General features: G+C 39.0%; 2 protein-coding genes across 2 annotated transcripts; one reads left to right on the forward strand and one right to left on the reverse strand.

Moving 5' to 3' along the window:
- Positions 1–10: 10 nt before the first annotated feature.
- GFM2 (GTP dependent ribosome recycling factor mitochondrial 2) lies at positions 11–18,469 on the reverse strand. Its single transcript, XM_056513009.1, has 22 exons — positions 18,219–18,469; positions 17,934–18,008; positions 17,518–17,607; positions 16,390–16,474; positions 15,349–15,394; positions 14,299–14,396; positions 13,216–13,341; positions 12,727–12,815; positions 10,347–10,435; positions 10,048–10,108; positions 9,766–9,951; positions 7,908–7,988; positions 7,115–7,263; positions 6,460–6,600; positions 6,280–6,379; positions 5,557–5,746; positions 4,308–4,384; positions 3,671–3,809; positions 3,366–3,551; positions 1,784–1,899; positions 1,363–1,545; positions 11–909 (listed from the first exon to the last, which is right to left on the reverse strand). Exons 3-22 carry the CDS (start codon positions 17,578–17,580, stop codon positions 781–783), a joined length of 2,334 nt encoding a protein of 777 aa, XP_056368984.1. The 5' UTR covers positions 17,581–17,607; positions 17,934–18,008; positions 18,219–18,469; the 3' UTR covers positions 11–780.
- Positions 18,470–18,559: 90 nt separating this feature from the next.
- On the forward strand, positions 18,560–24,194 carry NSA2 (NSA2 ribosome biogenesis factor). The gene is made up of 6 exons (XM_056513012.1): positions 18,560–18,777; positions 18,985–19,172; positions 20,709–20,859; positions 21,220–21,399; positions 22,461–22,653; positions 23,926–24,194. The coding sequence occupies exons 1-6, from the start codon at positions 18,775–18,777 to the stop codon at positions 23,991–23,993; spliced, it is 783 nt and encodes a 260-aa protein (XP_056368987.1). The 5' UTR covers positions 18,560–18,774; the 3' UTR covers positions 23,994–24,194.
- The last annotated feature ends 704 nt before the right edge of the window (positions 24,195–24,898 follow it).

The following is a 24,898-nucleotide window of genomic DNA, read 5'->3' on the forward strand; positions in this document are numbered from 1 at the left end:
GCTATTTAAATTAGGAGCAAACTATCTCTTTTATTTCAAAGTATCACTTGCCACTTTTCTAGGTAACCAGATAAGTGCAACCCATAGCAAATCAGAACCATTACAGCTTAATTCACTAGTTCCTCAAGGTAAACAAACAAACAAACCATTGCTCAACATACTGGAGGATGGTAGGTAGGAATTACTGTCCTGGGAAAACAGCCTTTCTTGTATTTTTTTTTTTGCACAGATCTTACTTGATTTGCAGAAGTATTCATTTCACTTACTTGCTAAACTCAGGTAGAAATTACATCCAGCCCTGAACTCTGGTTTACAACTGGTTCCTACCATGAAAAGTAATACCTGTAAGTTGTACAGTGTAAAGTGCTTATTAACCATATCTTTTCATACAGCTCAAAACAAGACACAGAGTGCCAAAACTGTAAAGCTATTTCAGTGATAGACAAAAATTTCACAAACTTAATTTACTAGATTATAAAAAACAGTCCCAGTGGCACATTAAGGTGGACTTGGTGCTCATTTCTATGAAGACGATTTGCATCACTTCTCATTACAGATGGCCGCAAGATTAGAATATGCAAAGCAACAACTTGTGGGTTGCAATCACCAGGTTATTCCAGCAAAGATGAACCTTCATCTGTGGACAGTTACAAGCAGTCTCCTCATACAGCTGCTAACTCATTATTTGCCATCACCAGTTGGTCCCAGATGAACACACTGGTGTACATATGAAAATATTTAACAGGAGGATAGGAAAATACCGTCCCTAGATAGTAAAGATCACACCAACCCCATCCTCCTCTGAAGAAGTGCACTTTGCTCTTGACTGCTCAGGGCTTGATAACTGGCAAGCTCCAAGGTGAAGGTTGCTGAGCCCGATGTTAGAGAACGTAAAACTGTTGAGTAGCCCTGGACAAAATGGAGAACATCACTCAAGTTAGGATACGGGGAAGACAAGTTAGCATAGGAAGCTGCTTAGACCACAGAGAGAAAGAAAAAGAGTGTCAGAAGTATACTGCAGTGTGCTAGCAAGTTAACTTTCCAATATTACTGTATTGGAATTGCAATAGATGCATGAGTCAATAATCTTTTTAAAAAGCTGCTCTCCATAAAACCTATTTTAGTAGTATTTACTACTTCTCTGACTTTCAGCTGAAAACATGCTGGTTTAGCCATCTGAATTGGGCATAAAAAGCTACTCAATTTGTGGGCACTTCCTTCCAACCTTCAATAATTAAAATACAGTTTTAAAAATCCATTCTAAATTTACTTATTCTTAACAAAGGAAAAGTAAACTGAAGCCAAATATTTTAAAGCTTATAAAAAAAGATCAGTTTTACCATTGCTAAGGTAATCACATACCATCATTTCTGCTAGTGGAACAGCAGCGACCACAACTCTGTTATCTTGACGAGACTGGATTTCCTGAATATTACCTCTCCGCTGTGCAAGATCAGCAAGTGCTGCACTGAGATGATCTTCAGTTACTGTGATTTCTAGGTTCATCAGGGGCTCCAGTATTTGTATACCAGCTTTTTTCAAAGCCTACATGGAAAGGAAGTTACACTAATGTACTCTTGCGGGCTTTTTCAAATAAAACCTACGTAAGTACTTACATCACTGAAGCTGACTCAAACTCAGAACTTGCAAAAGCTATACATTCCCCAGCAAGGGCATTACAAGGGTATGCAAAGAGGAACAAGGACCAGATATTGATACACATCTATTTTCCCAGCAGGAGATCATGCTACTGTGTTTACAGGAGCTTACAGTTTCACTGTACCTTTTGCATGCAACGGGAGACACAGGCTGATACCATTGTGTGCGAGGTGTCTGGGTGCACTGTCAGTGATTGCACTGTCACATCTATATCTTGAACTGGGAATCCAAGCAGAGGTCCTGGGCAGGGCCATGAAGAGATAAAAGGAAAAAAAAAAAAGCTTATTTATTTTTCAGAAAATTATTAAGACACAGGAAAAAATTTTTCAGAATTAACTTGAAGTTTCTCACTTTCCTCTTTGCTCTTTCCTTCCATGTCCTCCCCCCAGGGGTGTGGCTACTGGTCATGTTCCTCATTTTGAGGTTTTGTCATTGCCTTACTTTGCCGAAAGAGACAGAGGAAGGACAAAAGGAATGCAGACTCATACTTTCTTATTCTCTTTATCAAAAGCATGGGTAATTTTCAGAACCGGAAGCTCCAGAATATACTCATCCAACCACTACCAAAAAGTTATTTTTAAAAGTATTATATTATCTAAAACTAGTCTCTTGAACAAGACATCAAGGAAAAAGTAGGGAAAACTTTTGTTTTTAACCAGAAGCCAAAATATTCTCTGTATTTTCCTTTTGAACACAATATAATCACACATAACTAACACAAAACCAAAGCTCTAGGGGTAACTCAATTCCATAAAGGATAAACTAATGTCCTGGGCAGATTACCTCCCTCCAACCCAGGACTCTCAACCAGACCAAACTCTAGTAGACTAGATGTGAGGCCCCAACCATCTGAGAAAAAAAAACACTTTTTTTTTAACAGAGAAAATGGCCAGGTACTTTTATTTTTTTAAAATACTTAATGGCATCAGTTTTAGGCTGGAGACAGCACAGTTCTGAAGTTTCTTCAAGAAGCATAAAGAAAGCACATGGTTAAGAAATTCCACAGCCAAAGAAGGGAGATGTTTTTGAATTCCACAAAACAACTTTGAAAAATTATTTCATACTGGTTCTTAAAGAGAAATTCTCCTTTGTTAATCCACTACCTATTGATTTTACAGTAAGGCAGTTTTTTGCCCACAAGTTACTTAAGACTTTCTATTTTTAATCAAAAGTCAAGGACACTTTTAGTGCTTTAGAAAAAACAGACTTTGCAATTAGGTAAAGCTTTTTACTGAAAACTCATGCATATTTGAAAATAAAAAAATGCATTAATAACAGTAATAGAGTGTAATACATGCTGGCCTATGCAACCATCTCTATTATATCACTATGCTGTACATGATGTCATCAAGTGAATGCCTTATCTCCTATACCAGAGATATTAAAAAAATATATATATATAAATATATATACAAAAAAAAAAAAACAAAAGAATTCCAAGCTCACTGTTGAGTGACTGAAAAGACATCAACCTTAAAAGCAAACCAAAGGGATGCTGACTTCCATTCCTGGCATACAGAAAAAGATGTCTGGCAATTTTTGTAGTTGAAGACAATTTTGTAATCTTCCATTGTACCTTACATATATGTTAGTTGTATGTATATGTACTATATTTTAGTTTTCAAGCTCCAAGCAATTTTTCCTTCTAGAAAATTGCTTCTTACAAGAATATCAGACCAGTATAGCTAATATAGAATTTCCTTTACCTTGAATGCATGAATTTGTGATTCCATTTTCTATAGCTCCTTGGAGTTCTTGGGGCAGTACTTCACTGACATTCTCAGCATAGCTGATGATGGGTTTTGTTGTTGCTCCTTCTCCTGACCTGGGCCTCACCTCTACCTCTGCAGTTACACAATGTCGCTTATCACCTACTGTTTTGTCCAAAATATCTGCATGGGGAGGAAAAAAATAATACATAAAATTCATCTGAAAGTTACTCATATATTGTTTAAAGTAAATCAAGGTACAAAACCAGAAACAAGATGCCCCTTCCATTCACTCATTTTACCTGTAGCTTGGGCAGCATTTAGAATGGTTTCTCGGTATGCAATTTGAAGAGGTCCCAAGTAAGTCTCAATTCCATATTCACGTTTGATTCGGTCATGAATGATTTCTATGTGTAGTTCTCCCATGCCACAGAGGATAGTCTGGTGAGAAGATAATTAGAAGTGGAAAAACATACTAAACTCATGTTTTAATACAAATTCTTCAAGTAAAGACTTGCATGCTTTCAATTGTCTCTTACAAATGCTTCTAATTCTAATGGCTACAATACTTCAAATTCTAAGGACCCTTCAAATTCTAAGGACACTAGAGAAATATATGGCTTTAAGTCATCTGACATAAACATCATTTAAGTGAGAGAGTTGTTACCAGTACTATGCTCGCCATAAAAAAGATAATCTTACCTACTTAAAGACTATGTAATTCAAATCTTTTTAAATACAGAATTTTCAAAAACATACAGAGCAAGGGTTGACTTTCTCTGCTCTGTAAAGCACAAGTGCCCAAGACACAGAACCTTGTATTAGAGGAACATTCAGAGAGTCCTTTTTATGAATGAAAATCTCAATATGCAAATAAACTAACTAAAGTGGTCTTGATGTTCTAAAGTAATAAGATGAGCAATAGAAGATTCATCTTACTTGCCCTGTGTCAGGATCTGGCTTCACTTTTAAACTTGGATCTTCACGCTGAAGGCAGCTCAATGCATTATCCAAGTCTGTATAGAAATATCAAACATTATATCTGAAGTGAATGCAATAATTTGAAGATCAGAGTAAGTGCCTAAATATCATTTTCCTCAAAACAATCAAAAGGATCCTAGAGGAGCATAGATTTTGGCAAAGCCAGGTCAAACTACAAGTAACCAGCAACTTCAGATTTTATCCCACAAATTAACTGTGCTACAAAGTGCTTGTATTTAATTATTATACATACTATTCTCAGAGTGATATTTTGTGCTTCTCTGAAGACAGACTGCAACCTACAAATTATTCATTAAGTCAGTAAATAACTGATAAGAAAAATACCAACTGTTACATGATTTACTTAAGTATTTCAAGATGAGTTTGACATGAAATGGTCCAAATGAAAATGTACTTAGTTTTTTATACAGGGTTTTGGTTTTTTTTCTGATTTCCCCATTATCTTAACTGAGGAAAGTAGCAGAATGATGAAACAAGAGTCGAGACTGCATTCATCATACCTTTGGGGGGAAAAAAGCAACAAAAGCAAACTAAAACATCCAAACACCACAAAATCAGTGACACCTTATAAACCAGTGGCTCAGCCTGCAGACATGTTGCTCCCAATCTGTTTTCTACCTTATTCCATTCTGTCACAGTACACTGGTACTTATCCCTCCTCCTCTTCACCTCCAAACAAGCTCAGCTTTGTTGGAACAAAGATACAGATTTTAAAGAGTTTTTCCAAAAATATTTGCAAATTTAATTTCCAAAATTACCAAGTCATCTGATACAGGTACTGTTGGGAAAGAGTAAGATTACAGGACTGTAAGGATGCAAGGATGAACCCCCAACCAGACATGAAGAAGTCTTGGTATATTATTGAGTAAAACTGAGTGCCAGCTGAAAAAAAACAACTATTTCAAGGTTATTTGTACTCAGGACACTATGTACAGCCCACTACTGTAACAGCAGCAAAACTCAGAATGATTACCTCCATCCCTCTATTTCTATGTGAAGAACTACTACTTTTCTAGACACAAAAACTACTGCTTGACCTAGTAATAGCAAAGGATATAGACAATCATGATCTGAGTTATACCACCACTATAAAAAATACCAGAAAGAACCATAGTAGATCACTGGCCATTAAGTTTGTGCAAGTCACTCATCTAACTAGTCCAACCAGTTTGTGGCTGCATTGTACCTTGTTGTCTGGCCATTGAAGGTGGTTCAATGGTACAGAAAAAGACAGGCTCAGGGATCTCAACACCAGCCAGCAGAAGACTGTCTATGCCACTCACAGACCTCTTCTTTTCCCCAGCCTCCCTTCCAGCTCGGCGTGCTGCAGCAATGGCTGAAGCCTTGGATGACACTATAGTATCTCCAGTGGCACTCTACAGATCAACACAGAAGTTATGAAAAAAAAAACCAAAACCCAAAAACCCCAAACTCAAAATGTATGCCAAAGCTGGTTACATTTTAGAAACTCTGCGCAAATGAGATTCATGCAGCCTATTCAGACAGTAAGAAATTATTAAACTAACAGAAGCAAGCATTAAACACATTTATTTGAACTTGAAACTTGCTTTTGAGTAACTGATTTGGAACATCATTCCCCTTTCCCAAGGAGGTCTCTGTGACATTACACGTATTTTAAGAGTTACAGTACTAATACAAGCTCAAACCCCAACAAAATAAATCTTCAGCTTTGAGTCATTTCCAATCAGTGCTGCAGTTTCCAGGTCAATTACTGATATTTGTACACTGCAGTATTTAATTTTAGGAGGAAGTACATCTAAACGTACTTCAAATAAAGCGAGTTTACATATGTCAGCATAATCAAGAACACATCTGAGATAGAGTATTACAGAAGTACAAAGCACACGAGTGCAACAAGCTATTTTACAGTATCAGTATTTTTCATTACCTGTTTTAACCCAACAGTCAGGGCAATGTTGCCAGGCATTAGTGATGGTATTTCAATTTGCTGATCTGCAAAAGGCAGGAGCAGCCGGCTCATTCTCTCTCTGAAAATTAAATTCTCTGTTATTCAGGACTTTAACAGGCATTCCAATACTACATTGAATCACAGCTCTATCTTACTTACGTGCAACTTTTGTTAATATTATATACAGCTGACTGAGGTTTCAATGAACCTGAGTAAACACGAACAAAAACTAGTGGTCCACGACATTTATCATGAAGAACTTTAAATGCCAGGGCACACAGGTCATCCTTGTACCACTGTCTGCAAAATAAAAAGCACAACAAAAAGCATACTTCTAGGATTATTCCACTCATGCTCACATTTACTTAAATTTTCGTTCATTTAAGAGGTGACACGTTTCTTACTGTAATGTTAATGGAGGCAGATTTTCAAGAACCATAGTTTGTGCCAAAAAATAATAATCTAAACAGTTCCAGGTCCAATAGGACACATAAGATGTGATTCAGACAATACTAAACAGGATTCTTAGATCACATTTTTGTACAATGAGAATGTCCTCAGATTAAAAAAAAGACTTAAGAACTTCAAAGTGCAAATTTGACAATTGGAGATCAATGCATTCAATTCCAGTAGAACTGACCAAAGCAGATTCAGTACTCAAAAATATTTTTCTGTCCACACATCTACTATTATTTAATACATAAAGAGGGTAATTATTTTTAAAGAATATGAATGGTGTGTTAATATATTTCATTTTCTCCTTTTGTGTTTTCCTACTGATTTTTCCTGCAGCTCCTCTTTTACCTGTACTTACAGAAACTCGTATGAACGCTCATTAGGTGCAGGCAAGTAGAGAGTAATAGCATCCAGTAATGGCTGCACCCCTTTGTTCTTCAGTGCACTGCCACAGAGGACAGGGACAGCCTTCTGAGCTAGCGTGACTCTGCGGATTGCAGACTGCAACTGCAAAAAAGTAATTATTTTCTGTTAATGCATGACCTACAATTTAGCCTTAAGTTGCACTCTGGCTATCAGATACTGCTAGTCAATCCCCAAAAAGCTAAAAAGTGTGTCTCTAAATACAACATCACTCATCCAAACTCCTTTCACTGCTTTTAACAAGCTCCAAAACATAAACCCAAACATTTAGATGCTAAGAGAAAGACAGAAATCTGCTGCTGTTTTTGTTATAACAGTCCTTTTAATTCAGTATGTTGTAACTCACTGCTTTCAACATGCAGTGTCTAAAGATCCAAACATTTCAAAGTAGCTGAGATGCTATTTTTGTCACAAACTGCACTGAGTCTACCTGAAAGTTCCATTCACCTTTCCCCAAACTCTTTTGCAGCAGCCTAACTCTCAAAAACCAAGAAAACCCCATATTCCTGAATAAATGTACCCAACTTTTAAAATTTTGCATGGCATGCCTAAGAATCATAGTGTGTCTTTATAAAATTCCTACCAAGCCTAAATACATTCTGTTCTAAATTCACACTTTTACATAAGAATGAAAATTTAAAAATCTGCAAATACATAATTGGTATGTGTCAGAGTAACCCAAACCCTTGCAGTAAGAGCTAGTAAACACTTGTAAATGTAAAAAATACCTTGTCAGCTGGTATTAAGTCAAAATTTTCACTATTTTCTCCTAGAACCAGTTCAGCAAATTCATCATCCAGATCTGCAACCTTCAACAGAACAGTTGCTTATTACATGGCATACAGCAGTTTCACAAAAAAGTTACATATCTTACTTACTTACGATATAAAACTTCACAGAGGAGGAACAAAGCCTTTAAAGACATCAGCAGTTATAAAATAATATAAAATTATGGAAATGGAGGCTTCAAGAAAGGAGAGGGGAAAATATAAACACTTAAAAGGCTGCTGTCAAGCAAAACATCAGGGGGAGAGAGAATGCTTCTAATTCTCCCTGAAATGGAAAAAAACCCCTGGCCATACAGTGACAGCCATGAGTGGTTAACTCACTTACTTCAGTCCTGCAAACACAGTGAAGTCTGAAGTAAGCAGCATGCAGCCTTTGCAAGCTAACAGAAACTGAGCTGGAAAAAACAGACAAGCATCAGGGCATTTTGGCCTTCCTGTCTAGAGTTTGTAGGTCCAAGAGCATGTCTCTGTTTTCAAATCATACCAGTTAGCTTGACATGTAACTTAACTCCTGAAACATCTATCGCCTACCTCCCTGCACTGCCACAGACTCAGGACATCCAAGCACAGGAAAGCACTTTGCCCTCTCCTACTGGCTACAATATCAACTGGCCAAATTCTGAAATAAAGCCTTGATAAGCAATTAGAAATCTTATCAAGTTAATAGTTAAAACGTGAGAGATGAAGGAAATAGATCATTTAATTAAGTGAAAGTAAAGTGTGAAAAAGGGCCAGTATTCCACATGCTACATTTTACAGTGTTTCTGATAAGCAATATTAACTGCATAGGAAGCATTTAAAAAAATATTTTACAAAAACAAGGTTATCTCAATTATCACGCTACTGGTCCACCCCTTCCTCTTTCAGGAAGGGACCAGAAAACAAAGGGGGAAAAAAACCAACACTGTTCTTACAAACCTTTCTATCTGACAATATATTTCTAAAGATAAAAGGCTGCGTATTAATGCTGCCATTTAAAACCTACTACATTTGAAAACCAGATTGTGCATGTGTTCTACTGAACTCAGAGCAATATAAAACAGATCTCTCAAATTTCAAAGGAAAGCTAGCATCATCCGTTTATGAACTTGCAGGTTATTCAAACTTGTGTGGAAGGCAGCCCTTCCAACAAAAAGGATCGATTTATGGTCAGATTAAGCTGTTTCTAACACATCTTTTAGTGCCATTTCGACCAGCCTGCAACATCCCATTCACCTTCTAGCTGCCACTTCAGAAGAGCATGGATATCCTGCAGGTTTCAAGTCACATCTGTCAGGTTTCACGTGAATGTACCAAATATATTTTGGCATCTAAGACAGTAGACACTGTCTGCCTTTAGCTTCCCCAGCACAAAAGACACTGAAAAATTGTGGGAACTCCATTGGAAAACCACCAATGGGGCTGGAGAGCAGCTGGAGGCCTAGAGAGGTAATTTTTTCTGGCTTGGAGAGGCTAAAGCAGGATACAAATACTGTCTCTTACTATTTGAAACAGAACAAGATTCTCCTCAGAGGTAAACAAGGAAAGCACCAGCATGGTTGTTTCAGCCTGCAACATAGTAAATTCCTACTGCACATAAAGAAATTATGATCAAGCACTGGGACAGTCTGCCTACAGAGAATCATTGTCCTTTGACTTGAAAACTCAACAAGCCTGAACAAATAGACCTAATGCTCAAGTCACCCTACTTTAAGCAGGTCACTTAACCAGACACCTCCAGAATTCCCTTTCAGCCTATTTTATCTACTGTTCTATGTAATGGTTTTAAATATATTATGTCTTTACTTTAGAACTTTACTTGTTCTATTAAGGTATTTCTTGCGTCCTGGACTTCTTGGAATAGGTTTGGATCATCAGTCTCCAGCAGCAGCTTTCGCTCAAAATTTTTGCCATCATCCAAATCAGAAGTAGGTTTCCAAATTATTTGCTCCTTAGTTACAACATCAACCAGTCCTCTGAAGGTCTTGGCTTCCCCAATAGGCAACTGCAAATAGAACAGAGACTTCAGACAGCTGCACAAAAATTAGGAAAGGAGTTCCATTCAAAAGAAAAGAAACAAGCATTTAATTTCTAAGCTTACCTGTAATAGTAAAGGTTTTGTCTTCAACTTTTGTTTGATGCTTTCAACAGCATATGTAAAACTACAGAAAAAGAACATATACTAAGTTAAATAAACTTGATATTATGTATATTGGTAACACAGACTCACCATTCGCTATTTACTGCAAAAATTACTCCTAGAATTACAAAAAATATGCATTTGCATAACCAAAAAAGTATCTAGGATTAAGATAACTGGGTTGTTCTATGCTTAACAGGAAAACGCTAGACATTCTTTTACAAGCTTTTCAGCAATGATTAAAATAACTGCCTAAATACCTTGCCCTGTTTTTGTCCATCTTGTTTAAAAAGCAAATTCGTGGTATCTGGTGCTTGTCTGCTTGTCTCCAGACTGTCAGAGTCTGTGCCTAAAGCAAAAGACAAAAGAGAAACATTAGTGTCAACAGCTGAACAATGTGCTCCCCAACTTAAGGTCACTGAAGGTGAGCTCCGAGTAGAGAGGGGAACTGTGTTGTGTATTGTGACAATTCTGTATGTAGCATCACAGATGAACTCCACAAGCAGTTTTGTCTTATCTTGTCTCTCAGCTGTTGTCATTATTCCCTGTCCTCCTTTAAGAGCATGCAGGCATAGTGGCAAGGGAATGTGAAGAGAAACTAAGCATTACAGGGGGCATATGTGGGGAAAATTCCGTAATGTAGTGACTTTATGATTTATTGCCTAACAGGCAAGCATTTCTGTGGCTACACATACAACACTAAAAACTACTGTAGTTCTCATAGTAATTTGAATCACAGAATCATAGTAATTTGTGTACTGCTCAGCCATTTATCATATATATTTTTATTTGAAAATTAAATCAGATATATAGAAAAAACAGTTCAGATTCAGTAATAGCCTCCTACCACTACATGGAATAATGCAATAATTTGCTACAGAGTTTTAGAAAAAAACAAGCAGATTTAATTGTTTTGTTGTTGAGGGTAGAGGCTATTACTCAGTTCAGGTTCATATTTAATGGCACCTAAATGTTTTCCAGCAGCAAATATGTGCTTACAGTGATTAAGAGCTCTCTCATCCCTCATCCAGGAAAAAGGTATATCCCTTGCAAGAGGGATTCCACATGTAACTTTTATCCAGAATTGAACTACTGAAACATCACATGCTATAAATGTCAAGTTCTAACTTGCCTCCATCTTTTCTGCACTTTGTTAAAAAGGCCACTGGGCAGGGAGAAAACCTGCCTGAAAATTACCTATTTTCTACATGAAACCTAAAATGAGAAATTGACATATATTTATTTCATTCCATTTGTGAAGCTAGACATAAGCATTCATCTCAATCAAAATTTGTAAAAGACAGCAACAAAACAACATAAACATCCCAAACTTATAATGGTAATCACACTTATTTGCTCCTTATTACCATGGAAATTCATGTGCACTACAGGATTTAAAATAAAATGGTCAGCTTCCTGAAGGTGAGTTTTGATAAAAGCATTGAGAGAGATAATACGGAGAGAAATCTCTGTATATTATTTCAGCCTGATTTATTAAGTCATTAAATGCTGTGGGAAAATAACTGAGAGTGACTAGAGGTAAAATCAGAGAAAACTGGAAAGGTACATTCACCCTCTAATGGAATTTGTAACTGTGGAAATTACAGGCTGAAAAGCAGTTGCTACTCCCCAGGTAAGATGTGGTCAGCATGCCTGACTTCCCACACACAATACATGCTGAGGGGGACAAAATGGAGGCTGGAGCAGAGTGGAGACACTGTGTCCAGGCTCTGTTGAAAGCTTTGCAAGAAAGGGAGCTCAGTGGTACCTTGTAGCTGACAAGTCACACTGCAGCTGTCAACCAAGGGAGAAGAAATAAGATTTCTTGCTGTTGAACCAGGAACCATGGCAAGATCACAGATATATACCCCCATCTTAAAGGTGACCTCAGATATAAGACTCCTATTATTACCCACCTACAACCACTGAGCATGATGAATGACTACAGTCACTCAAGCTCCACCTAAATACAAAAATAGCATAAAAGTAAATTTAAAATGGGGAGAAGTTAGAGATTTCTGAGAGCTTCTGGGATCAGTCAGCAGGCTGAATTTGTCTTCATTCCCACAGCGACATCTATTGGGTAGAACTGTACTCTATCCATGCTGAATGACTACATCAAGCTAGCTTTGGTTAAGGATTAGAGATGGTTAGCATAGTGCTTTGAAAACATTTTTGCAGCCAGATCCTATTACCAGAAGTCTTCAAACCCTAACCTGTCACAGTTTTCAATTACATTAATGAGGAGTGTTATTCCATAAGCTGTTAAATGTCTTTTAAGGGTGCTAACAGTTGCTGGAACAAGTAACATACTGTGCTGTGGAGGCCCAGGTTCTCTCTTATGCTGTAAGCATGTGTCCCTGAGGCACCAACAGACCAATTAAGGACCCCTCAGAAGGGTGTCTTTCTGTTTGCATATGACCCTGAACAAGGTAGTTGAACCACACTCTGATCCAGTGGACTGTTCAGTGAAGGGTCCCCAGGTCCCCATAATGGGACACTGACAGACTGAAGTGGGCACAAGAGTCTCATCTTTCCTGGGGAACTGACAGATTAATCAAGCACAAAGTTGAGAATATCTCTCCCCTTTCCCATGACAGACTGCACATAGACACAAAAAAATCTAACAATTGATTTTACCTCGACACCAGCTGAAGCATCAAATACTGCTACTGCTCCATCCAGGACTCGCAAACAACGCTCAACTTCCACTGTAAAGTCCACATGGCCTAAAAAACAACCTTCCTTTTATACCATCATAATTCAAATAGCCAACATCAACAGATTAAATTATACATTTAAACAATTTTTTTTTTCTTCCAAACAACATCAAAACAACTTTTTTCTTTACTTGCAGGGAAATACACCTATGAAATAAACAAGATTATTACAATGCAATCCTAGAACTGACAACAATTTAATGTGGAAACATCTGAGCTCACTGAATAAGCTATATCTGGAATCAGCTAACAATAATTATCCAAAGCTGAACAGAGCTTACTACTTCGTATTTTTACTGAGGCAATTAAACCAATTAAATTTTGCACCATATCTAAGACAAAGACACTCTGTGACAGTCCACCACACCCTCTCTCCCTTAATACTATGAGTACAACTAAAGAGCAGTACCTGGGGTGTCAATCAGATTGATTCTGTAGTCCTTCCAGTCAAAAGTAACAGCAGCAGACTGAATAGTAATACCACGTTCTCGCTCTTGAGCCATAAAATCTGTCACCGTGTCTCCATCATCAACATCTGCAAACAGGAAGCAGGATTGGGTAGGCAATCAATTCAAAATCTGAAACTGTCTTTGAACACAGATGCCAAGAAAGAGTTGGAAATAGTCCCTTTTACATGTATGTATGCATAAGCTATGAAAATTGGCCTTTTTAAAAACATTATAATGCCGGTAATTTACCCAGGCTCCCTTTCCTAGGCATAAATGCCCTGCAAGTCAAAGACAAGCAATTCCAACAACCTTTTTGTTGTTCTTAATCCTAGTAGCACCAGAAGAATCTTAAAAACTAAACAAAGTCCAAAATCAGCTTTAAAAAACCTGGTTGCGCTCACTGTGCGGAATGTGACTGATATATTGAAATTTGGTAATCAAAAGGTAATTAAATCAAAAGTAAAGTATAAACAAACCAAGAAGTAAGAGGCTGTGTTTTGCTTACTTCTTAATAACAAGAGAAGCAGTTCACATTTTTAAATTAGCAGAAACCCAAGTTCAACTGCTTCACAATCCTAACAAGTTCTATCAAAGAATGGCATAAAAGCTTAAAAAGTAATAAAGAAATACAAACAGAGGCTGCTGTGACCATTTCAATCTTGAAGAATTCTATTAAACTTGCCATGTCTTTTGAAAGTAATGGATACTTTTTGTTACTCTGGTTTCTTCACAGGACAAAAGAGAACTCAACAAACTCTTCTACCAGAATGGCCAATAAGCAACCAGTAAAATAAGGAGATTCTCTAATTAAATGTTAAACAAAACATAATATGCTGAAAATAAAAGAAAAATATCAACCTATGATATCTGAAAGCAAAACTGCCTTAGTACACATAGGAACAAGCATTAAAATTCAATTAAACTGCAGCACAACTTTGGAACAACTGCCTCCTACCTGAGGTATTCCACCAGCAACTGTACTGCATGTAATTGTACACTATTAAATTTCTTAAATCTACTGAAATACAAAAAGTATTTCTAACCTCCAAGCGTTCTTATATATCCAGAATAATACAGCATTCTCTCTGTTGTCGTAGTTTTGCCAGCATCAATGTGAGCCATAATGCCAATGTTTCGGATTCTGCATAAAGTAAAAACATTGTGGTTAGTGCAGTAAATTTTTAATCCTGTGATAATTCTTATTTGTATAAATAGTTAATATTCCCTGAGAATAGCACAGTGGATTAACAGCATTGTTCCTCTGCTGCATATCTGATATGGTGTACGTTCTAACACTGAAGAATATCAGTATTGATATGATGGATTTTCTTCAAATCAGTAGTACTGAACAGCACTGCAACAGGTTTCCAAGCTCCTTCTTGGGGTCATGCTCACCCGTCTGCCCTCCCAACAAACAGAAGAAGCCTCTCCTCTCTCTCAGCCATCCCAATCCCTGACACTGGTGCCCTAAAACAACCTACTGCATATATACTCTTTAGGCCCCAAATACAAAACACCAATGAAGCTCTCCTTGATCTGGTTCAGCCGACTCTTCCTTCCCAAAGTACCCCACCAGCAGCTTCCAGAACTGGTTCACTTGCTCTATCAGCACAGGCTTGCCATCAGCCCCCATGTTCACCAGCAATGCTGGCCTGACCTCACCCTCAGGGACACCCTACCCTCAGCAGCCTCCCAAGGGAACATCAGCCTAAGGCACTTCTTTGGCAACTTGGCCCTAACTGCCTTGACCTCATCTAACCTGGCAAAGTGCTCCCACAAACACAAAGCACACAGCCCTGCCCACTGCAACACTTTAGCTGCCAAGACATCCTTCCCCCTTCTTCAGCTCCCAGCAACACCACAGATTTGGAGCTTCCATAACAGCCTGCTTTTGGTTATGATGGTGCAAGCAAGAGACAACACAGGACCACTGTGCCACCAGCAAGCACTCTGTATTGAAAGGGTAAAGGTAAGCAAGTACTAGCTTTATATTAAACATGCAATGAGACAGGCATGGCAACAACCTACAATTCTTTATCACATCAACTGCTCTGATTGAAGTGACATCCCAACAACAAACAAGCTTAATGTACCTGGATATATGAGGATTAATGACAGAATGCAGAGACTTAACATCTCCTGGAAGCAAACAAAATGAAACAATTTTTCAGACAGAACCCAATGTAGAAATATATATTTAAGAAAACTTCTAAAAATCTTATTTAATAAAAAAGAATCAGAGCTACAAGTCATGACAATCTGTAATCTCTACTACCTCAAATTTTTAAAGACATGTACTTAATTTTAAATAAACCTCTCCCCACCTCAAAAAAGAGAAATGCTTGAAAAAGCAGCTGTAATTTAGAAACAATAGGAAAAAGCCAACACAGGAAAGTATCATCTTACTCTGCAGAAGCATACCTCAGTTCAAGACAACTGTAATGCTGACATTCATGTGAACTGGCAATTAGATAATAAATCTGAAAAGGTATTTCTCCTTTAAGCCTTAAAGCTATACAGCACAATTCTCAGCGATAAAAAGCAAGCTGACCCATGTTGAGAAAATATGGGAGTGGGAAGTCTTAAATGCTACTTTCTTGCAAGATATATTCTTTCTCACACAGTTCAGCTGGAAAATAAGGTGTCAAGGTAATTTTTTTTATGAAACTAACCTAAATTCAGTTATTCAAGCTTTTGAAGTTTTGCTTCAGGAACATTCATTGTACTTCAGTTCATCTTTGATAGGCCACACAAAATTCAACAATATTTAAGCTAACATTCATTCACCACCTACAGATCATCTGTCTGATCAGAGACACATTAAAGTAGCATCTTACAGGAGCCCTTAGTGAGGGGGTCCAGCACACTTCACAACTGACCTGACTTCTTGTAACATGTACCTTTGCTTTTTATTGTTTTCTAAAGGCTTTATACTGTGAATCGACCGAGAACAGCAGCAACACAAAACTACTCAGTCCTTGAACCACTTAAGTTCTATTTATGTTTCGTGCACTAAATTCTATAAAGAATGACCAAAAGAATACAATAAAACATGAAGTATACAGAAAGTAATTTTTATTGTTACTCAGTTTTAAATTAATACTTATAATAAAGAAAACAACATAAACTTATACCTGGTGGAGAACTGTAGTTTCTCAGACTGCAGTTTTGCTGTGGCACTGTAACAACTCTCATTTTTGCATTTCTGAAATACATGTACTTTAAAGAAAAAAGAATAACATAGAATGTTTATTGTTACAACTAGCTGCTTTGTAGCTACATTTTGGCAGTTGTAGAAAAATAAACTAAAAACAAATCTACAGAAACAGATATTGTGGCCAGGTTGCCAGTTATTTATATGAGGTCAAAACACCATCTATTTAAAAGCAGAGGCTTGAAGATGATGCCCACATTGAGGTTTGAACCAAATTTGATCCCAATAATATTTGGGATATTCTGTAAAAATCTGTGGCAGCATCAAAATATAGAAGAGTATAGTACTGTAGTTTTAAGCAAGAGAACAGTTTCAGAAGTTTAAATGTACGGATTTAAAAGGGCTTAAAGATAAGAACTTTGAAAATGGCCTGACAGTCCTGATACTACAACTAACTAAAGCTATTTTGGCTTTAAGAAATACTGAAGAGAAACTAAAGGTCACAAGCCTCAGTTGATCAATGTATATTTAGTTTGCATTCTTGAAATAAAAGAATCAAAGACTTCTTATAAGCTGGAAGCTTTCAGCACTGCTGTATATAACTGAATTGGTAATCTTCCAGTCATAGATTTAGTGGTAAACCAAAGTATTTTATCACTGTAAAAACAAATCTACAGGAACAGATATTGTGGCCAGGTTGCCAGTTATTTATATGAGGTCAAAACACCATCTATTTAAAAGCAGAGGCTTGAAGATGATGCCCACATTGAGGTTTGAACCAAATTTGATCCCAATAATATTTGGGATATTCTGTAAAAATTTGTGGCAGCATCAAAATATTTTTCAATAGCAAAAATTTTTTTAAAAATTTAATTATTTGTGTAAGCGATTTAACAATGACAGGAGTTAAGCAGTCAAAAATTCACAAATTCAATTTCCAATTCTGAAGTCCCATTCCAACATGAAAGTATGCATTGTCCAGAGGCTAACTGTTAAAGAGAAAAAAAACCAAAAAAAACCCAACACCCCAATTAAAAAAGTTTACTCGGAATAACCCAAGTGTTTCCCTTGCTCACAGAGGAAGTGTCAAAACTGGGGGAAAGCTTACCTTATTGCACAAACTTGATGACTTCAATGCAGTCACTGAAAATTTCCCCATAATTCTCAACATTCTGGCTTCCGTCTCTAAAACTGTTCCCTGGCAAGATAAATAAACATTATACAAAATGTTTATGACAGGAAACAGCCTAACTATGTTCCTTTGACATAACTTAATCACAAAACTTCATTCTTTTTGATGGGAAGTCAGGTTAATATTTTTCAGGCTCTCTGCAAGTTAACTCTGCAAGTTAAGTTTAACTCTGCAAGTTAAATCAGTGTCAGATCTGTAACAATAACGTTATCAAGCCTTAGTATTGCAGTATAAATGCATGCCCACAAACACTAAATATATTTCTCACGGAAATAATATATTTCTCCAGGAAACATTAAAGCAGAATAATGAAAATCAGAGTTTAAACTCACTTTCAGATAAGCTCCAGAGCAAAGTGCAAATAGCTTTTCTAGTCTTGAAGAAGAAAGGATTGCAGGGCGAAGTACCTATTTAGATCAGAAACAACAGAAAATATTAAGCAGACCTTATAAGCACAGCCAAAAACCACTGCAACTAAAAGCCCAAGTACAGCAGCGTCAAAAGCATTCCTAGATGACTGCTCGTTATTTGAGGAGATACCACTGTTCAGCTCCCATACCATTATTCTTCGTAGTAGCTTTACAGTGAAAAGTAAGCGGCTCAGCGCACACGCTCACCTCCACTCCCTCATCTTGTGGCCGCACGCCTCCCGATGGAGCCGGCGCGCTTCGCTGACCGGGGCAGCGGGACGGGCGCCCCAAGCCGAGCCCAGCCGAGTCCCGGGCCGACCGCCAGTAGGTCTCTGCAAAGCGACGCTTCCTTCTTCGCCGCGTTACGAACCCTGGGGCGTTTCGGCGCCGGCCCCGGGTCAGCTTCTGCCCCCCGGACCTCCCACACGGCCCAGCCCGGGACCGCGCGGCCTGCCCCTGTCAGCACTGCCGCCGGAAGGCAACCTGCTTCTCCCTTCCCCCGCTACCTCACCTCCCTCCCGCGTTCCGCTCTCCCGCCACGACCTGACAGACCAGACAGCAAAAAGCGCCTCCTCGGCCTCTCTCTTTCCGTTTTTGGCCCTCTCTCTCTCCTCGTCAAGCCCGGCTCAAAGCCGTAGGGGGATGCGGACCGCTGCCTCTCCGCCGGGAGGAACCAAAGCGACACGGGGGAGCGTTTCCAGCCGGGGCCGTTTTCCAGGAGGCCCGCCCTTTCCGCCGCGGAGGAGGCCGCGGGGCTGCCGACATGGTGGGAGCCGGGGCGGCGGGACGCGGGGCCGGGGCGGCGGGACGCAAACGGCAGTGCAGGGGAGGGGCGGAAAGGCTGCGGGAGGCCGAGTGGGCCCCGCAGTGAGGATGCTGCCGTCCGGCCGCCGCCTCCCCGCGTGTGGCGGAGGCGCCGTCCCTGCCCCGCGAGGCCCCGTGCCCGCTGACCGTGCTGCCTTTGTGCCCACAGCCGCAGAACGAGCACATCGAGCTCCACCGCAAGCGCTATGGCTACCGGCTGGACTACCACGAGAAGCGGAGGAAGAAGGAGGGCCGAGAGGCGCACGAGCGGTCCCGCAAGGCCAAGAAGATGATCGGGCTGAAGGCGAAGCTGTACCATAAACAGCGGCATGCCGAGAAGATACAGATGAAAAAGACGTGAGTGTCCGCCTCCTCTCTGATGCCGTCCCGTCGTCCTGACTCTTGAAGGATGAGACGAGACGTTGATATTGTTACAAAGAGCTTGGGTTCCATGTTATGGTCTTAAATAGCCATCAGGCTGGAAAAGGGGGCTTTGCCGCAGCAAATGCATTTCAGAGTCCCTCTCTTTTAAATGAATATCAACAATTCCACTGATAGAAGTACCTCCTGAGAGAAGTGTTGATGATCAGTAACCATGACAAAAAAAGGGAACGCATTTTCTTGGAGCTTTTATATCAGCTGCTGTGTTAGTGTAGCCAGAGGCAACACGCATTTTTTAATAGTTAATAGAAAATTTACAGTAACATAAGCAGTATTTAAACAGAAGGCCTGTCTTCAAGGGTAAACAGCAGGGTCAATCATAGACCAAATAAAGCATTTTTCTGTAAATTTTGTCTGTTATCCAGAACTTGAAATCAATGGTGCCTGAAAACTAAGCAAGAAAACAGTATTCCATAGTATTAGGCCTATAGAGCAGGTATGTGTTTATTCAATGCTGGGAGTGAGGGGAATAGCTCCACCACAAACTCACTTGTTCATTCTTTGCACAGTGCTAGCGTTTGTACTTTTCTAACTTAATGTGCACATTATACTTTCTTAACCTTCAAATTGCAGCGTATTTTCTAATTACATTATTATGTAAGCCCCTGCAACACATGCATGGTTTCTGCACCAGGTGGTCCTGCACCTCTATCCTGATGGTTGTTTTTAATGAAGGCTCACAAGTCTTCCTCGGGCTTGAACTTTTCATCCCTGCACATGCTCTATAGGATTGTCTGCTCAGATAGCCAGTGGTTAGCTTTCTGCAGTTAGCTGTTCTGCTAAATTAGCAGATTTCTAAAATGTGCTTCATTCACATACCCTGTTACAAAGTAACTACTCTTTTCTGTATAGCTCCAGCTTTTTGCATACCTCAAGCATGTGTTGCCTAGGCATCATTAACAGTTTCATCAATTGCAATGCACTTCATACCTGTCCCCTGTGTTGTTTTTGCTGGTTTCAAAGTGCAGATAGCTGTTTTCCTCTACTACTTTTAAAGATGATGGGTTTATTAACCCATTATTAGTTTGTGGGTCTTTTCTTCCCCCCAGTAAATGACCTCAAAATTAACTTAGCTCCTTTTACAAACATACATTCCTCACATATGTCAGCATTGCCATCAAATCTCAGGGATAGAATGGTTTTTTTGTCAGCAGAGAGGAAGGCTGCTGTCTCATAAAGTGCTTGGCAGTTTGTTTAGGTCACTCAGAAATTCCTTAAAGAGGTGCATGTCTTGCTTATATTCCTGTCCTGGTAGGAAGTGACAAGATTAAGTGAAGCTAGTAGTTTACTAACTTGAAAATGATTTAGTAGTATTCCTTAAATATAAATAAATAATACTTCACAAGTATCTCTTAAAGAAAAATTTGAGCAAGCATAGGCTAAGTTGAAATGGTGCGTCTAAAAATAAGTCTTTTTTCTTGTGCTGTTAATATTGGTTTTCTCTTTTTGCAGCATTAAAATGCATGAGAAGAGAAATACAAAGCAGAAGAGTGATGAAAAAACACCCAAAGGAGCTGTACCAGCATACCTGCTGGACAGAGAGGGCCAGTCCCGGGCCAAGGTCCTCTCTAACATGATCAAACAAAAAAGAAAAGAAAAAGCTGTAAGTACATGTACCAAATGTAAAGTGCAAGTAAATGTATCAAATATCTAAAATTATGTGTTACAACGACCACTTTGTATTGCTTATGCAAAGGTTACTTAATAGCCTTCAAGCAAAGACTAATTAAAACATGAAACCTTGAGTAACTGAATAGTTTAGGACAATGTGAGCATATGCAGTATCTTGATTTTTGGAACTTTTAAGTAGTAATTAAAATAAGTGGGCTATGACTTCTATAACAACTATGGTCTACCCCTGTGCTTTACAGAAATTTGATTTTATGCTTTAATTTTCCCCCTTTCATTTAACTATGTGACATGTAAGAATAATGATTGTTTTTTGTCCCTTCTTTACTCCTAGGGGAAGTGGGAGGTTCCTGTGCCAAAGGTTCGTGCACAAGGAGAAACAGAAGTTTTAAAGGTGATTCGTACAGGAAAGAGAAAGAAGAAGGCATGGAAGAGGATGGTTACAAAAGTTTGTTTTGTTGGAGATGGCTTTACTAGGAAGCCTCCTAAGTACGAGCGATTCATTCGACCAATGGTAATGTTTTAGTGCCTTAAAGAACATTTAAGTAATAATTCTTTTGACTTACTGCTTTGATTTTTGGTGGTGAAGGAGCTTTCTTGTATGATAATGCATTTGATTGTTACTCATGTGGAATATTCTTGTTAGTTTCCTTGCAAAAATATAAATCTCTAATAGCAGGGGTGTGGGGAGATGCCTCTGCAGTCCCAGTCTATGTGAAATAGCTGCTTTTACTCCTGTAACTCAGATGATGCCAGTAAGTTAAAGCTACAAATGGGGAAATCTTTATCAGAGGTACTTTGCATAGCTTTTAAGAATGGAGGTGTCTTTTTCAAGGTGCTGTGATTCTCTGAACTGCACAAGCCCACTCTGGACTTCAGAATTCCATCCTTTTGGCTTAAGTAAGCTTGAAGCATAGTTGTGACTGTATGCAAGGGAAAAGCTGTGCCTCCAGCTTGACCTTTAATTACACAGCTGCAGGAGCAGTACTTGGGCTCTGGCAGCCCACAGGCAGAAAAGCTGGATTCAGTGAGATATTGTTGTTTTTATGTAAATACTCATTCCCTTAAAGGGATTCCCCTGTTCCCGTAAAGGAATTAACAATCACTGTGCAGGCTGCCTGTTGAATTGTGCCTCGCTACTAGTTTGATGGTCTTACACAGCAGCCTAGGAAAGATTTTTTTTACACAGAAAAATTCATGGTACATGATGGTAAAGTACCCTCTATGAAGTGCAAGTCACTAGATAAAAAGTGATATAGGAAATGGGTATTTCATATTTTGCCATACTTTCTTCATGGATCAGAAATTGTCTGAGATAACAAGTGTAATTGTTGGGCTACTAGTAAAAATTGCCATTCTGAAAGCATACATGGAAAGCTTTATCTTGTTATTAATCAGGTTTAAAATAAGTCTGGTAATCTACAATAGGCAGATGGCATTCTGTATTCAAAGTTGATTCATTCTTCCCAGTCTCTCTAAACATAAAGATGGGGACATAATTATTGAAGTGTTTAACTAGATCAGTTGTGAGAGCTTAAAGCAAATATTAACTCATTTTAACACTTTATGCAACAGGGCTTACGTTTCAAGAAGGCACATGTGACACACCCTGAACTTAAAGCTACTTTTTGCCTACCTATCCTTGGTGTGAAAAAGAATCCATCATCTCCTTTGTATACACAACTGGGAGTAATTACTAAGGGGACCGTCATTGAGGTGAACGTGAGTGAGCTTGGCCTTGTGACACAAGGGGGCAAAGTTATCTGGGGTAAGTAAGTTTAACTAGTTATACTGCAGAACTACTTTTTAAAGTTTTTAGTGTTTCATTGCATCATGTATTTTTAAGATCTCATCCTCTAGTCATAATTGATCCATTGTTAAAATTTAGGTTTGGGTTGTAGCAGAAGCAACTAATAGCAACTCTAAGAATAGCTTTCCATTCACACTTCCGAAATCAAATTAGATGAAGTTCAGAACAAGGACTGAGCTTGCTTGTCTGTGTATCATATTGAGCAATGCCATAAGTCTGTAACCATGGGAATCATGAACAATTGAATTACATTAGCAGTGGAAGTTCTATGTAGGAACCTCATCAAGGGATTCTGCACTTGGGGTGGCACAGCCATGGTTGTGTGTATGGACTGGGTGGAGTGGAAATAGGCTGGAAAGCAGTGCCATAGAAAGGAACTTGGGGGCCCTTGGGGGCACATGACTCAGCAGTGCCCTGGCAGCCGGGAGTGTCCTGGGGGGCATCAGGAACAGCATCACCAGCCAGGCAAGGGAGGGGATTGTCCCGCTCTGCTCTGCACTGGGGCAGCCTCACCTCCAGTGCTGGGGTGGAGGGGAAGCTGTATGAGGAGCAGCTGAGGTCACTTGGTTTGTTCAGCCTGGAGCATAGGATACTGAGGGGAGACCTCGTTGCAGTCTGCAGCTTCCTCAGAGGGGCAGGTCTTGATCTCCTCACTCTCATGACCTGTGACAGGACTAGAGGTAACAGGAGGAAGCTGAGTCAGGGAAGGTTTAGTCTGAATATCAGGAAAAAGGTTCTTCACCTAGGCTGTGGTTGGACACTGGAACAGGGTCCCCAGGGAAGTGGTCACAGCACCAGCCTGGCAGAGTTCAAGAGGCATTTGAGCAATGCTTTCAGGCATTTGGTGTGACTCTTGGGGGTGTCCTGTGCAGGGCTAAGAGTTGGATTCAATGATCCTGAACTTCCAACTCAGCATATTCTGTGATTCTGTGATCTTCATAGGATCAGATGGACTTCATTTAACAGAGGAGTTCACTTGGACAGTAGGAAACCTGAGATTATTTTTTTTTAATCCTCTCAGAACTCTAAATTATCTATTTATAAAAAAGAGCTTGAATATAATGTTTTGAAAACATAAGTTTACACCTCAGTAGAAGGTAGATTCAGATTTCAGAATGCATTTGATTTCCTACACTTCAGAGACTTGATTGAATTTGCAAACATAGAAACATCTAATCCATATTAATTACTTCCATGTTTTATACACATGTAATTCTCTTTTTTCTCTAGGGAAATACGCCCAAGTAACTAACAATCCAGAAAATGATGGCTGTATTAATGCAATTCTACTTGTTTAAATTGGATACCAAGCATTGGATATAGGCACCTACAAAACAAGTGGACTTTACCCAAATTTACAGAATCTGTGAAACCTTCAGCCATTCCACAGCGGTGGCTCCACAAGCCAATGAGGAACTTCAGCCAGAAACAACTGCTCACATTTTTATATTTATGTTTTCTCAGCTGAACATTGTCCAAATAAAGAGATTTAATTTTTATGCTTTGCTTATGTGGTATGGATTTGACCTATACCTTGTTGGTTTTACAGTAGCTGTTTCCTTGCTTAGGTATGTTGTACCTAATTCAGGTCACATTCCCATAGGGGAAATTTCCCGTATGGAAATATAGGCACTGTCTCCATGTCCTGCTGTAATAACTAAAGGTACAGAACAGCATGCTAATTTGTATTCAACTTCTGGAAAAGCAGAAGACCTGGGAGGCTGCAGTTGGAATCTTACTGCAGACTGACATTAGAAATTAAGCACCAAGTCTGATACTTGCCCCCGCAGCATCATGGGCTTGGGAACACACAGGCAGCAATGAAGGATGTGTTTTACAAACTAGTGTTTGAAATTGCTTAAAAAAATCACTGGCAAGGGCACCAGAAAAAAAAAACAGATTTAATATTAAGCAACAGCACAACGAAGCTCATTGGTAAGAGTCACTCTACTACAAGACAGTTAAGGCAGACTAAGGAAAAAGCAACGCAACAAACCAAGAAACAAAATGAGTAAATCGAAACAGAAATTGCGTGTGTGTGTGTTTGGGTGTATGTGAAAAAAAGGGTAGAAAGGGCAAGGGTAAAAAGGAAAACAGCCTAAAAACCCAGCAGCACTCAAACTTAACCATACTTAACTTATACCTTAAACTTTACTCATAACTTAACTTACAACTTAACAGTAACAATTTAGCAGAGGAATAG

The sequence above is a fragment of the Oenanthe melanoleuca genome, chromosome Z (assembly GCF_029582105.1).
Source record: "Oenanthe melanoleuca isolate GR-GAL-2019-014 chromosome Z, OMel1.0, whole genome shotgun sequence".
Taxonomy (NCBI): domain Eukaryota; kingdom Metazoa; phylum Chordata; class Aves; order Passeriformes; family Muscicapidae; genus Oenanthe; species Oenanthe melanoleuca.

Bases quoted from the DNA above. Each gene is read 5' to 3' on its own strand.
- GFM2 (XM_056513009.1), bottom strand. From the start codon at position 17,580: ATGTTGAGAATTATGGGGAAATTTTCAGTGACTGCATTGAAGTCATCA. The intron at 16,475-17,517 runs GTAAGCTTTCCC...TTTTCTTTAAAG, and splicing joins CATCAAGTTTGTGCAATAAG to TACATGTATTTCAGAAATGC. The intron at 14,397-15,348 runs GTACATTAAGCT...TACTTTATGCAG, and splicing joins ATTAATCCTCATATATCCAG to AATCCGAAACATTGGCATTA.
- NSA2 (XM_056513012.1), top strand. The intron at 21,400-22,460 runs GTAATGTTTTAG...TTTATGCAACAG, and splicing joins AGCGATTCATTCGACCAATG to GGCTTACGTTTCAAGAAGGC. The intron at 22,654-23,925 runs GTAAGTAAGTTT...TTTTTTCTCTAG, and splicing joins AGGGGGCAAAGTTATCTGGG to GGAAATACGCCCAAGTAACT.